We start from the raw sequence: 15,738 nt of genomic DNA on the forward strand, positions 1-15,738 counted from the left end.
GGGTATGGGTATGGGTATGGGTATGGGTATGGGTATGGGTATGGGTATGGGTACTTTACCGCATCCGGTAGCTGGTATTTTCTTGGCGACAAAAAAAAAAAAATGTGTAGTCCAGGCTGGCCTCGAACTCCAGATCCTCCTGCCTCTGCCTCCTTCAGCAAATCCTACCGGCCTGCGCCACCAGTACCGGCAGTTGCGGCTGCTGTTTCGACCATACTTAACTTGATCTTTCATGGCGTCACTAGTCCCGCCCATGGAGGAGGAGTGCCGAGCTCTAGCTGTAGTACTAAGCCCTACCTCTCTGCAACCCAAACCCAAGCGCACTCTGGACCTCATGGCCACCTCTCCTTTCTCTAAGGAACCACAGCCTCATAAGCCCAGAAGGCGTTTCTCGCTCCTTCGCCCCCTGCTGATAGCACACTCTTTCACTGGCAGGCAGCTCCTGAGCCTAGCAGCAGCAGCTCTTCTTTAGTCTCATTGTAAAACATCTTCAATATGCATGCAGCCTCTTTTGCCTATTTCCGTGTCTCTGAACAATGCTTTGATGTCACAACCAAGAAGTCACCAAATACAATGACATTAGTATTTTCCTCTATGTTTTGCTCTAGAACATTTAGAATGTTAGAGTTTTGTTTATTTCTTTAACTCATTCTGATTTAATTTTTGTACATGGTGAGACCTAAACCTGACATTCATTTTTTCCATCATTCGCTCAATAGACTGTCGTTGTTGTCGTTGTCTCCCTTGGTTTGGTTTTGGTATCCTTGTCAAGACCATGTGACAATATCCGTGAACATTTAATATTCTTTGTTCTCTATTCTTCACTTTGGTCTATTTTTCCTCTATGTCAGTATCTCATAATTATTTCATTATTATAGGTTATTAGTGTGTTTTCAAAGAAGCCCACGTACGTCCTCCAGCTTTATATATATATTCGAAGTGTTTTGAACGTTTCAAATCCCATGCAGTTCTAGAAGACATTACTAAGTTTTCATAGGGAATGCTTTGAGCCTATAGATCACTTTGTTAGTTTAACCATCTCAACAATATTATTACTCATTCAACCCACTAACCCAAGGCGCCATTTATTAGTGTTTGCTTTAATTTCATGCAGCAATGTTTTCTGACTTTCATTATGTGAAGCATTCCCATTTATAATTTGGTTTATTCCTAAATAACTTAGTCTGTTTCCTGATATTGTTAGTGGAATTATTTAAGCTTTCTCCTTGAATTGCTCATTGTTAGTGATGTACGCAAGGTGACTGTCGTGATTTAAATAAGAAATGTCCTGCACAGTCTTGAGCATTTGAACACTTGGATTTAGGAGGTGTGCACTTGTTGGAAAAGTATGTCACATGTCACTGGGGACAGGCTTTGAAACTAAGGTCCCACCTTACTTCCAGTTGGCTCTCTCTGTTTCCTGCTTGTGCTTCAAGATTTGAGCTCTTAGCATCCTGTTCCAGCCACCATGCCTGTTTGCTGGCTCTTCCCTGCTATTTTAGATTTTAATCTTTTGGAAATATAAGCCAAAATTAACTCTTTCTTTTATAGATTGCCTTGGACATGATGTTTTATCCCAGCATCAGAAAAATAAATGATATAGTGGCCAATTTCTGCACTGGACAGAAATCGAGGATGTGGACCTAGTTAAAAACAGTTCTTTAGGGAGAATCTAATCTGTGTTGCCAGGAAATTGGCAGTTCAGTTCACACAAGTCAGCAGTGGCAACTCAATCCACTCACAAACACCATTCACAAATCTGCAAGACCGCTCAATCCAGAAGAAATTTCGAGGTTCCGAGCTAAGAGTAGCAAGGTGAACCAACACCAGACAGAGAAGACCAGCATCGGCAAAGCCCAACAATGTCTAGCAAAGAGTGGCAAGGTGAACTAATACCACACAGTGTCACCCACTGTCTATTGCGTTATATTTATGCCCTTCCCAAACATCATGTGTTCTCTCAAGTGTCCGCTCTAGCAAAACATCATGCGCCCCTTTCCCAGACAGCTGCCAAAATTACCACGTGTCTGTTCTCGACAAAACATCCTCCCATGTGTCTGTCTCAGCAAAAACATCCTGTCTCAGGGCAGTTACCAGATAAACACCACATGACACAACTGAGTCTCCAAAGAAACCAGAAATTTCCATTACATATAAACATAATTTTAAAGAGCATGTTCTCTGCTAACAGACATGATTTGACGTCTTCTGTAATGTAGATATCTTTGTATTTTACTTTGTGTGCCTATGGCCTCCAGATCTACGCTGAGCAGCAGTGTGCTTACTGGCCAGCAGGGGTCAGCACTTGCCCTGAGGATTACTCCCCTACCCCCAATGAGTAAGCTGTTAGCCACTGACTTTTTATAAATGCTCTTCACCATGTTAGTGCTGGGGCTTCTTCCCCTAGTTTGTTAAACACCTCACCATAAGGGGTGTCTAACCTTGTCAATGCTGTTTCTGTGTTCTCTGAGATGATCATGTGACTTTTGTCTTCCCTTTGTCAACACTGTGCACTGTGATTTTCATGTGCTAAAGTGTCCTTGTATTCCACAGGACTGAAATCAGCTCTCCTGTCTATCAGAAGTAGTAAGCTGAATGAAAGAAATGTGGAGGGCTAACAAGAGGTCATACACGGAGGGCATGGATGAGAAGAGACCGGAAGCTCTATAGAAGGTACGAATGCAGCGGTCCTGAAGCCGCAGGTGCACTCCTCTGCACTCTGAGCTTCTCAGCATCACAGGTATGGCAGTTACTTCAGATCTGCTGTGCCTCGCAGTTGTGGCAAGCATGTGGATCATGGCTGTTTAGATGCTTGTTACAAGCAATTCAGGCTGGCCTTGAACTCAAAAATCCGCCTGCCTCTGCCTCCCAACTGCTGGGATTGAAGGCATGAGCTACCACTGCAGGCTTTAGATATTTTCTTCTAATACATTTCAAATGCTATCCTGAAAGTCCCCTATACCCTCCCTGCCTGCTCCCCTACCCACCTGCTCCCACTTCTTGGCCCTGGCATTCCCTTGTATTGGGGCATATAAAGTTTGCAAGACCAAGGGACCACTCTTCCCAATGATGGCCGAGCAGGCCATTTTCTGCTACATATGCAGCTAGAAACACTGGCTCTGGGGGTACTGGTTAGTTCATATTGTTGTTCCACCTATAGGGTAGCAGACCCCTTCAGCTCCTTGGGTACTTCAAGAAATGATTTTACAAATACCTTAATCAGGTTGAACGCTACTGCCTGGCCTTCATCAATGTCCTAGGCAGTCCTTGAGCTGACCCTGGGCTTGGAATTTCATAAGAATGTTACTCATTCAGATGAAATGCCCCAGGGTTGACAGTTAGTAATCAAGTATTTCACAGTTTGCTGGATAGGAGCTAGTAATCTCAGAGCTAGTTCAAAATAGTATACTTAGAATTCTCATTACAGACATGAATGGCAGCCTACATTACATAATAGTAGGAAGAAGGTAGGTTGTGGTTTAAGGAGAATCTGGAGTATTGTATCATTCATGAAAGGGTTAGTAGAACGAAATTCCCCTGGTGCATGTTTTTCACTAGGCCCAGAGGAATAGCATAATTAGGTATTTACTAAGGGATCCCTGGTGGTGGGCTTAACAATAGACAAGCATTGTACCCGGGTCCTGTGAATATCTGACTTTAGATAGGGCTGTTCCTATCTCAATTGTAAACACTGCCTGGCTCCTGTCAGATTTTTATGTATGCATTTTTTTGTTTTGTGTAAAGAACCATTATGCATCTCGATGTACCTTGGCTGATGTATTCCCCTACCTTTCTTGTTTTTCTTCTGTATTATAAGTCTGGTGCTCACTTTGAGAAATGACACTCAGATACAGCACTCTCTCTGTGTCAGTGTCAGTTTGTCATCCACCGACCTCTTGCTCACCTGAACACTGGGATCCTGGTTTCCCTCCAGTTGAGGGACACACTGAGTCCAGTCCGTGGCAACCCTCTCTCTTGAGTTCAAGTCAGTCTCTCTCTCTCTATATATATATATATGACTGATTTAAATGTCCACAACTCCAGAGGAAAAGGGAAAAATACATCTCTTGGTCATCACTTGTTTAAATCTCTGAGAGTTACTAAACTTTGAAGTTTTACTTTTTATTTAAAAAAATCTCTCTGTCTCTCTCTGCATTCAACCTTTCTCTCTTTCTCCCCCCCCGCCCCCCCCGGCCACCTTCTATCTCCCATGGTGATGTCCTGGCCTCTGTCCTTGGGCCAGTCAACAAACCCTCCCAAGAGCAGCTTCCCAATAAACCTGCAATTAATATAATCTTTAGAAAAGGAAAAAATCTTTAGTAAAAAGTAAAGAAAACAAACAACTTTTTTTTTAAAAAAAAAAAAAGGCAAAGCTGCATCTTCTATGGCAGAAGGGGACTTGGTTGCATAAGACTAAGTGAGACTCACTCTCCCCTAGAGATTAATTAGGAGGTCACTGAAAGCATTTATGGCAGGTGTGACCAGATAGGACCAGTCCTATCATTAAATATGTAGGTGGCAACGACTTTTCTGTATCATTATTCAAGCAGTCCCTTCATGACAGGAACATGAAATTTACTTTTCTCAAAGAGATTCCATGGGAAAAGGCTCTGTGAAAGAAGCGACCTTTCCTGGTACTGCACAGGGCAGCACAGCAACAGGAAGGGGGTGAACTCCAGACTGCGGGTCCTGGGTTCGTGTTTTCCAGTTAAAAGGACACATCATCTTCACCTGTGGCTGGACACCGTCATTTTTCTGAAGAATGGATAGGCATTCGTTTGAGATACTCGATGTGAGGATCTGAACTGGCATCTAAAAGCAGACAGCAGTAAGGAGATTCCCACTAATGGAGATACACACAGCTGGGCCATCCAAGCGGTGTGCTGCTCTTCAGAGGACCTGAGTTTAGTTCCCAGCATCAGGTGATCAGTCTACAGCCATCTGTAAATCCAGTTCCAGGGTGTCGGGCGCCCCACACTCCGTCCCGCAGAGGTGGGGCAAAGACAACATGTACACCAAGGCAGGGTTTGAGCAGCTTCCGCAGCTTCCTGCTGCAGCTTCCTTTATTCTCTCTCTTGCTTCTGCTCTATTATCCCTTAGCTTCTGCTCCCGGCTCTGGGGGATGACCCAGTTTATCCCCTTCCACCCTCTGTACTCCTATCTCATCACTCTTCATCATCCAATCAGCATTCAGCACTCTCTGTACAGGAGCCATGCACGCAGATAGGGTGCGTGTTGATAGGCCAGTGACTCAATATCATGCTGTATGACACTATGTGTCAGGCAGACAGCGCGTGATCGCTCAGGTGCGCGTGATCATTCAGATGCACATGATCATTCAGATGCGCTTAATCTGGTTTTGGGTAAACAAGCAGGGAATCACTGGGCTTGGCAGTGAGCCAGGGCACCATTTTGGCTCATGGAGCCACAGCTGGGGCCACACCCACTTTCCCACATAGGGAAATCTAATGCCTCTGGCCTCTGAGATTACCCACATGTACAATTAAAAAGTAATAAAAATAAACACTTTTGCAAAAGAAAACTCCCACCCAACCAATGGAATGAATTCACTTTCCAGTTTCATGATTCTCTGTTTCTGCTCGTTCATCTCTGGTCCAGCCTCTGATACATCAACAAACCACAGAGACTCTGAACTATTATTAGGTGCTCCCAGTCATCTCCGTCTTCCCCATGCTGACACCCAGGCAGTCTTCTGTTATGGGAGGAATCCTTTCACAAGTTTTCATCAGCCAGCAGCTGGCTCTGATTGGTCCGCAGTCCTTTCATCCTGGTCTTTTTATGCCATTTGGCAGTGCTCCTATGAGGCCTTCATTTTCGCAGGGATCACATCACCCTCAACAGGAGAAAACTTATGGTCATGGATTTCAGAGCTCCAGGTCAGAGAGTCTCCACAAGATGAGAAAAAGGCCCGCCAGTGCCTTGCCCGCAATAGCATGGATTGTTTGTTTTAGTAATTCACCCTACAAGTTTCAAATAATAATTATAGAGTATTTATAATAAATAATATTGGAGTTGGAGAGATGGGTCAGTGACATTGAAGTGGTATGAAGATATACATGCACACAAAACACCCATACACATAAAATAAAATTAATCCTAATAGTTTAACAAAAAATATGGACAGTGCTATGTATCTAAATGCAGGAGTTGTAGCCAGATCTTTGTCAGAGAGATTATCACTGTGCTTAATGTGTTTATTAACAATTAAAATTTAGCAGAGCAGTGGTGGTGCACACCTATAATCCCATCACAGGGGAGGCAGAGGAGGTGGGACTCTTGAGTTTGACACCAGCAGCCTGGAGTGCAGAGCAAGTTTCAAGACAGCCTAAGGCTATGAAGTGAAATCCTGTCTCTAAAAATGAGAGAGAGAGAGAGAGAGAGAGAGAGAGAGAGAGAGAGAGAGAGAGAGAGAGAGAATTCAGTCACTTCTTAGAGTTGATTATTTTGAAATCAGCCCATTCAAGTGGACAAAGACTCCTAGGGCAGCTATTTTCTCATTGTATTCGTACACACACTCACACACACACACACATACACACATATATTCACTTACACACACACATTTACTCACAGATTCTCTCTCTCATACACACACACAGTATACATATGGCATCTTTGCTTATAACATTCTTAAAGACTTTTATAAACAATATTTAATCCTCACAGATTCTGCCTCATTTTCAAAGCAAGAATAAATTAAATATAAGCTGATCATGGAGACAAGACACCTTTGATTCTAGCATTAGGGAGGCAGAGGCAGGTGGATCTCTGAGTTCAAGGCCAGTCTGGTCTACAAGAGTGAGTTTCAGGGCAGCCAGGGCTATGCAGAGAAACCCTGTCTCAAAAACAAACAAACAAACAAACAAACCCAAGATTTAAAAAAGAATTAAGTATAAGAGCTGATTTGGTGCTGGGTAATGGCAGCCACATGAATAGTGTTCACTTCAGCATTGGGACACATGATTGCACTCAGGTTCATAAGAAGAAGCAGGTTAGTTATAACTGCTTTAGAATGACATTCTCTGAATCTGTTTTTATGTAAATAGAAATAACTTGTGACTCTGAGGCATCATTAAAGCTTGCCCCAGATGCTGACCTTGGAGCCAAAGGAGCAAGCAAATATTGCTGTTCTGATTATCTGTTGTATTAAAAAGTACTATTTACTACTGAGCAAATCCCTCCAAAATGTGTCAGATTGAAATGTCACTGGATTTATGGCTATCTATCACAGCACAGGGCCTGCCAAGGCTCTACCAGGTGGCAAATGTGAAATTTCTCCCCAGTGCACTTTGCTTTTAAAGTTGCAGCACTGCATTATGGACCCAAGGTGGCGACAGATTCCCCTTTGAATCTATGCGCTAACACTCATGCAGTGAAAGTAAAAACTTCCTAAAATAACCTCTTGTATTGCTGGGTCTAGAGAAATGTGCGGAGATGCCTCAGAAGGCAGGGAGGGAGCCCTGGGAGGATTCACACAGCAGGAGTTAATGTCCAAATTGGCTTTGTGGGGCTGGGCTTAATCTCAGGCGCCTTTAATCCCAGCACTCCCAAGGCAAGACAAGAGGATTTGAGGGCCCTTCTTTAAATTTACACAGGGCTTCGGGACCCTGTCTCAAAAACAAAAGCAAAACAAAAAAGTACCACCACCATCAACAACAACAAACAAACAAACAAACCAAAAATGAAAAAAAAAAAAAAAAAACAAAGCATGGAGATCTCTGTCTTGAGCATACCTGACCACAGGTCACTTCTCTTTTCCTGTCGTCTTGGTCTGAGGTATTAGGGATGCCTCATCTACGTGTGGAAGGGCATGGGGCATTGGTTACCCTTACATTACTGACGGCCATACATGTATGGCAGGCTGGGGCTCTATGACAGGGGCCTGGGACTGGGAGCAAGCTAAGCGCCTACTTGGCTTTTAGCTCTCCTGAGGACCGGGCTTCCTCTCACAGTCCACTGCCCAGCTAAAGACTGAAGCGAGGGTCAGAGAGTTCTGGGTCTGAGTCCTGACTCTCTTGCTGATGAACTTTGTAACATTATGGAGCCGTAAGGCTCTGATGGGCAACTGAGGAGACTAATACTCAACTGTGAGTTTGAGGAGCTCAGCTCAGCACCTTTGGAAAATTCCACCAGACCCCTCCCCTCCTGGAAGAGAGAGGTCATAGGCACCCCTTCCCTCCTGAAGATAGAGACAGATTACCTTCCTCTGGATGGGCCAACCCTTGGCCACTCCCAGACAAGGGAATCCCTTGCTACCTCATTCCCCAAGGACCAATCAGTTTAAAAGTCACGTCAATCTGCCAGTCACACTGTGTCTAGTTGCTGTTGCTCTATTCTACCTCTGAAAACTGTATAAAAACTAGCTGAACAGGCTGACTGGGGTAGCTGACTCTCCTTTGGATGCGGGACGACCCTAACATGCTAGAACAATAAACTCCTCTTGCTTTTGCATTGGTCCCCAGCTCTGTGTGGTTCACTGGCCTGGGTTGGGTCGGGGTAGGGAGAGGGGAGTCTCCGGTAGCTAAGGCTCATCAGTCTTACACATTGTTATTATTCATTCAACCACTGGAGCTTGCTTAGGTGATTCCATATCTTGACTGTACAAATAGTCTACACTATGAAATAGCCTTCCGATTATCTCTGTAAGGTACTGACTTTATCCCCAATATATTGTTAAAATGAAACTATTGGGATCCAGTTTACCCCAAGTAATAGATTTTGTTGACCAGCTGTTGATACTAGCAAGAAAAAGACCAGGTCCTGGACAAATATCACATGTTCCACCATCAAGCCTGGAGGGCCTTTGGAAATCAGTTCAAGCTAAATAAAACTCATCCTCAAAGCATTGGTTTTGTTGGGTTTTAGCTTCCTGAGAGGAGCTCTATATGTAGCCCAGTCTGGGCTTAACTCTTGAGCCTCCTCCCTCGGTGTTGTTATCTCTGGCATGGGTCTCCAGGCCCTGCATCAAAATCATTTTATTAATAAACACTTTGGGAAGGAAAGCATCGACTGTAAATGCTGAATTCACTTTGCTGTGGATAAAAGAGAGGGATAAGAGGAAGTGGGCACAGTTTAGGGACTCAGGGGAAGTCCATTGGGAAGGTCCTTGCTGTTGCTGGATTATTTCGATTTATTATGAGGACAGTTTCTACACTCATAGACAGAGGCAGTGCCCGGTCATGCCTGTCCAGCATCAGCTCTAAGTTAAGGTTGTAACATATGTACCTGGAAGGAGGAAGGTCTTTTGTTGGTTTTTGCTAATAGCTACTAACTGATTATATTCCTTTATCTCTTCCTGTCCCGTCCTCCATCCTTGAAAATTAAAACTAAAACATTTCAATTTTTTCTTTTATCAGGCCACAGGGATAGAGAAGGATTGCTGGATGGTAAGTAGATGTCCCTTGCTGTTTTTCAGAACGGCCTTGTCAGCCTTCATTCCTACCCAGGTGGCACTTTATCTTTCCTCCATATCTTCATGACCATTCATCTCCTGTTTTGTTTTTAATCGATGGGAAACCACACTTGGGCTGTGGCTTAGAGTTGTGGTTAGTTTACGTCAATAAACACCAAGTCTGTCAGGTGAGATGGTGACCACCTGATATTTCACAAGCCTTCCTGGTGGAATTTCACCTTCGTAGCTGGAGTTCCAGAGATAATCTAAGTAAATCTTCTCCAATAGTGAATTAATGCTGAAGAAGAAGAGACAGAGACAGACAATCTAACTCTTGGGAGTCATGAGAAACATTTCCACCCAATGTGGTCTTTAGGGTTACTGGATTTCATATGCTACATCCGTGTGTGGGGTGACCCATGAGCCATCAGGCAGGACTCAGAAAATCTTGAACAGTGTTATAAAGATGTTAGCAATACCATCCCCAGAGGCAAACGTGCACATGATCATTGATGGGACTATTCCCTTCAGATGTGTGCTCTGATGGTGTTACTGTGTTACTGAAAAGACTGAGGGGACACATCCTGTCCCAATGTGTCTGCCTGTTCACTTCTCAGTCTTTCACCTCCAACAGCTACACCCGTCTTGGCTATGCTTTTAGAACTGTCCATGACCTTGACCATGACTCAAACATGGTATGTAGTATCTGGAAGATGCCTCTGAGCCTTGTAAAGAACACAGATGTTGCTAGGCAACTCTAAATCTCTCACTAATGTTCCCTACCCTAGCACTTTTGTAATTATGATTTTTAAAATGCTATACCCCTGAGCTCAGGCACTGTGGTGGTGTGAATATACTTGGCTCATGGAGTAGGACCGTTAGGAGGTGGCCTTGTAGGACTAGGTGTGGCCTTTTTGGAGGAAGTGTGTCACTGTGGGGTGGGCTTTTTTTTTTTTTTTTTGATTGCTGGGAGTAAAACATTTATTAAAAAGTGTTATTAACTTCATGAAGCAATAGACAACAGCATAGTCAGGTCACAGGACCTGGGTTTCAAGGACAGGAAATCAGAGCAAATATGGTTTCTCAAGACTGGTCACATACAATTCTGCATGCTTGAGCTCTGATTCTCATACAGTAGACAGGAAAGAGGGTGACATGGTAATGTATGGTCACGAATCACTACTTTGATGTAAACTCACCTCCCTGGTGAGAGAACCAAGCACCTCTAGGTTTGTTAGGTGGGGAATAACAGACAATGCCTCACCAGGAGCCTGAGAGGCAAGTAACCCTGAGAGGCAGAGAACAATTGTCCACAGTCAGTTTTGTCCCTGTACCATTTGGGTCTCTAGGAATCACACCCAGGTCAACGGGCTAGGCAGCAGGCTCCATTTCCCACTGGCAAACACTATTTTTCTTTATTAATATGCAATTTAAAATGCTTCACATCAAATCAATTTGGAAAATGATATGACCTTCAACAATCCCCCCTCATTTTTAAAAAGACGTTTTCATTGTCCTGGAACTCTCCAATTGCTCTACACTAGCTGGACAGCCAACCTATGAGTCTGCCTGTCTCTTGCTTGACCGGGGCTGGGACTACAAATTCCTGCCACATCCCTGGCTTATACTGTGCGAGCTCTGGATCCATCAACCTCAGGTGCTCCTACCCATGTGCAATCCCTTTCTGACTGAATCATCTCTCTGCCTCCCTTGCATGCCTCTCATAATAAGCAGCCCTCAGCTGCCCCATGGGATGACAGGTGTTCATCTGGCTGGGGTTTAGGTTTTAGTCTGCTGGCCTGTGCGCTCAGGTGTGTTTGAGATCCTCCTCCTCATCCACAGAGGGTAACCTGTCATATGCCAGACAGGCTAGCTTACATGCCAGTTTTGTGGAGGTGTTTTCTTAATTGAGGTCCACTCCTTCCAGATGACCCTGCCTTGTGTCAGGTTGGCAAAAAGTTAACTGACACACCAGGTAAAGGTTTCTCCTCTCTATTTGTCTTTCTCAGGAAGGAATTCAGCTAAGACACTGTTAGAGACCATGTTTATTTAGCAAAGCAAAGGAACTCAAAGCCATAACAAACTCCAGAAGAATACTGGAGCAGGCTGGGCTGGAGGTGGGTGGCAGCCCTTGGGGCTCTAGATGGTGGATTTTTAAAAAGTGTCTTTTGGTTTCCCCTCTCCTATGTCAATGTCAAGTTCCTGCCTTTGGGGGACAGCTTCATTTATCTACTCTGCTGGCATTGATTTGTAAGACCCCAACTCAATTTCTTTCTTAGACCCCTAGAAACAAATTCCCAACAAAGAGTTCTTTGTTCTTTCGCCTTCAGCCTGAGTTACTGATGACCTCTGGAACTGGCTCATCTTAAACTCACCCTGGCACCTCTTTGTGTAAGGGACTAAAAACGTTTGCCAAAGATAAGACTGTAACCCTTCCGTAGGAGATGGGCTGTAATGCATCATCCCCACTCTTATGATGTTTACTCAGATCCCCACCAAGAATGTTTACCAAAGATAGCCTGTAACTCTTCAGTAAGAGATGAGCTGAAATGTTTACTCAGCTCCTCATTCTTTGTGAACTCCCCCACCCCTTTCCTTTAAAAGCCCTCAATTGAAACTGTTTAAGGGTCAATCTCCTATGAGCTTGTCCTCAACATGTTTTTTCCTGATCAAACCTCATGCATATTGCATCAAGAATGGTTTCTCTCGAGGTATTGGGGTGTCGTCTCATCCTGGGACTTGAGAGAGGGTCTCCCCGGGAATGGGGGTTTTTCAGATTCAGGATCAAGATGTCCCTACAGCTATGGCTTCTCTTCTCATCAGCATATTCATTGGTAGTATATATGGTCACTAAGAAAGCCCCTTGGTGTCTTACTTTCTTACGTGGGCTCCCTCCTGCTCATATCTGCTTAGCTGCATGCTCTTAACAGTTACAGGCTTGTTCTAAAAAACATCACCATTGTTAGCTATTGATTCCTAGTGATGCTTTTCTCTGAAGTTTTCCTAGGTAAATTGTTTTCTAAGAATTTTCAAAAAATGAATTATTCTCTGAGGGTCAGTACATTGAAAATCATTATTACCAAATATTAAAACTCTTTGTTCCTGGCAAATAGGAGTTGAGAATTTATTTGAATCATGCTAATGTATACTTCTGTTTAAGTCATAAAATTTGGAATGGAGTGATTGGATTATGTAGAAGTCTACTTTTAAAGAAATTTTATATCTCCTGAAAAATTAAATTCAAGGAGTAATCCTTTTATTTTCATGGACAATTTGGCAAATTTTTAGAAAAGGAGACATTCAAAAGATGTATCTTTTTAAAATCTTATTTCCCCCAAACGTGGAAAGAAGAAATGCTGAGCAAACTAGAGTGAAAAGGACCATGGAGCGGCAGGAAGAGCTAAGTTACCTTCGTTTGCTTTTCTGTCACATAAACCGAAACCTTTCAAAGAAAAGAAGTTCATCTCTGCCACTTCTGGAGCTGAAAATCCTAGCACCAACGTGCCAGCATTGGCCAAGTGTCGGCTGGTGGGGGTATGATATAATCCGAGTTAGAGGTATCACATGACCAGAGCTCAGTTTACCCAGGATTTTGTAGATGCTATTTAAACCTCTGTCATTCTCTCCCTGAAACCTTTAACCATGGGCTTCTGGTGTCATTTGAGAGCAAAGGATTTAGTCAATGTTCTACAGCCCAGTGAGACAGCTTGGAAGGGACAGAAGAGAGATGGAGATTTTTCAAACAGTGTCCTGTGGATATCTGCAGAGGAGCTCAGGTACAGAGACCAGCAAAGGTCACACAGACTCAAGGATTAGAATCCGGTGCCCATCAGCTGCCAGGGCTTCTTTGCACAGAACTCCTCTCTTAGAATGGCACATCTGTGTCTGTGCACACTTACATTTACACAATAAAGAATCTGTAAGAGTTCCAGTGCTCTTAGAGTCCATGTGCTGTGCCACTCACTGCACTCCAGTGCTCTTAGAGTCCGTGTGCTGTGCCACTCACTGAACTCCAGTGCTCTTAGAGTCCGTGTGCTGTGCCACTCACTGCACTGGGAGGCAGACAGCAGAGACAGGTCAGGGGCAGAGATCTGGTGTGGTGCGGATGGTAAAGTAATCGGGATGGGATTCGCAGTCAGGAGTCATTACACGGGGTTTCACGGTTTAGTTCCTTTTGGCAGATCCAACGGTTGTCTGAAGCACAGCTCTCGGAAATCACTTTGCCCTCTGAGAGGACGGCACAGCTGTCACGTTCAGTGGCACCACTGATTTTTAATCTGAGGAGGAAGAGAATAGTGTTTAGGATTCTCTATAATTCTCCTGAGTTGGCCATCTTCTCCTCTAGACTTCTAAGGACTATGGAACACACAGGTCTTAAGCACAGAACCTTCTTTTTGTAGTGGGAAGTAGTTAATGCAGACACTCACAAGTGGTCACAGTTCTGAGAATAAGTGATAGTTGAATGCTCAGCCCTAACTGAGACAATTACTTCATCACCCCTACCACCTGGTGCAGGCAACATCATGGAAAAGAGGATGGAAAGACTGTAAGAGTCAGAGGACAGGAAGAGTGCCATGGAAATGTCATCCAGGCTTGACTCAGTCGGTCACTCATGAACTCATTGCCACTGTGATGACCTACACAAGATTGGGACTGGATGGCCAACATTCCATCCCAGGTAGAAAGGGAGCTCTTGAGACCCCAGACTTCCTTGAGGATATGGGCAGTTAATAGTTGCCAGGTGAGGAGATGTTATTTTCTTCAGTGATATAACCATTAATTTGACTATGATCCCATGAATACTTCCCCCATTCATAATCAAGTTAGCAATTAAAATTAAACTCAATGGGTCACACACTCTGTTGCGTAGCAATTTCTTCTGATCTGAAATGTTCCATCCTGGAGGGAGGCTCATTAAGATTCAGAAAATTTGCTGGGTGGTGGTGGCTTTTAATTCCAGCACTTAGAAGGCAGAGGCAGGTGGATCTCTATGAGTTCAAGGCCAGCCTGATCTACAGATTGAATTCCAGAACAGCCAAGGCTACACAGGGAAACCCTGTTTCAAAAAAACAACAAAAAGCCGGGCGTGGTGGTGCATACCTTTAATCCCAGCACTCCGGAGGCAGAGGCTGGCGGATTTATGAGTTTGAGGCCAGCCTGGTCTAAAAAGTGAGTTCCAGGACAGCCAGGGATATACAGAGAAACCCTGTCTCAAAAATCCAAAAAGAAAAAAAAAAAAAAAACACCAAAAACCAAAAAACCAACCAACCAAAAAAAAAAAAAAAAACCAACAAAATTAGTAATAATAATAACAACAGTAATTAATCAGAAGGGTCTAAAGGGAAGCTCCTTAAAAGTCAGTAAATAAACAACCCACAAGTCTTAACAACAAGCTCCTGAAACTGAACAGGAATGACAACAGACATATTTTGTTGCACAGCCCAGGAATATAGTTGTAGAAGTCTGAGTACTTGTTAGAACACTCCAAGAAAACAGGACAAAAGTCTTGTGAATCTGTTTCTTTAAAACATGAAATATTCCTAGGATTTCTTTTTGTGCTCCTCCAAGTGCATCAGAAATTGGTGGGTTTACGTCTGATTGCTTATTAGTACTTCCTAGAAATAACTGGTATTTAAACTGTCCTTTGCTTCTCTGGAAAAAACACATTTGTGATGCTCAACCTGTTAGTTGGGACCTGACACAGGGATCTGAAGACTCCCTGTTCTTTATTTTCACCAAAATTTGAAATGTGCTGCTTAAGGGATTCCATGTAAAGTTTAGAAACATATAAAAAAGATAAAGAAATGAGAAGCAATTATGTGTGCTGATAGGTTCTAAGTAGCCATTTTCTAAAGGAGTTACTCCTGTCCCTGGCTTTAAAACTCCACTGCATCCATCCATCCATCCATCCATTCATACATGCATACATACATAGATACATACATATGTACATATGTACATACATACACATGACCTTATAAAAGGTTGGTATCTTTTTAAATGTAAAAACTTTTAACCATCTTTGGAATCATATTTTCAGACTGTTCTGAACTTCTTTAATCTTTGATATCGGTGTCACTCTGAACCAATGAGCAAAAAGCATGACTACTCTCATCTATATTTTAGATATAGCCCTATTGTCTTGAAAAGTACTGGGGTACCTAATGTATCAGCTGGCTATGAAGTTGTGCCCCTGTCTTCTCAATTGTTAATTACTATGCCGGCAGTATATATCCTACTGTAATTTCCATAGCTCACAAGAACTGTTCTCTATTTCTTCCTTCCCTTCCCTTCCCTTCCCTTCCCTTCCCTTCCCTTCCCTTCCC

General features: G+C 43.4%; 1 protein-coding gene across 3 annotated transcripts in view; it reads right to left on the reverse strand.

Moving 5' to 3' along the window:
- Window positions 1–13,403: 13,403 nt before the first annotated feature.
- LOC110316390 (killer cell lectin-like receptor subfamily B member 1B allele B) overlaps window positions 13,404–15,738 on the reverse strand; it is a 12,195-nt gene continuing 9,860 nt past the window's right edge. For all 3 annotated transcript variants that reach the window (XM_021190658.2, XM_021190656.2, XM_021190657.2), the window contains one exon: window positions 13,404–13,689. In XM_021190658.2, coding sequence (XP_021046317.1) covers window positions 13,548–13,689 — 142 coding nt within the window. In that variant the 3' untranslated portion in view covers window positions 13,404–13,547. The remainder of the gene's footprint in view (window positions 13,690–15,738) is intronic.

This window comes from Mus pahari, chromosome 2 (assembly GCF_900095145.1).
Source record: "Mus pahari chromosome 2, PAHARI_EIJ_v1.1, whole genome shotgun sequence".
In the NCBI taxonomy this organism is placed as follows: Eukaryota; Metazoa; Chordata; class Mammalia; order Rodentia; family Muridae; genus Mus; species Mus pahari.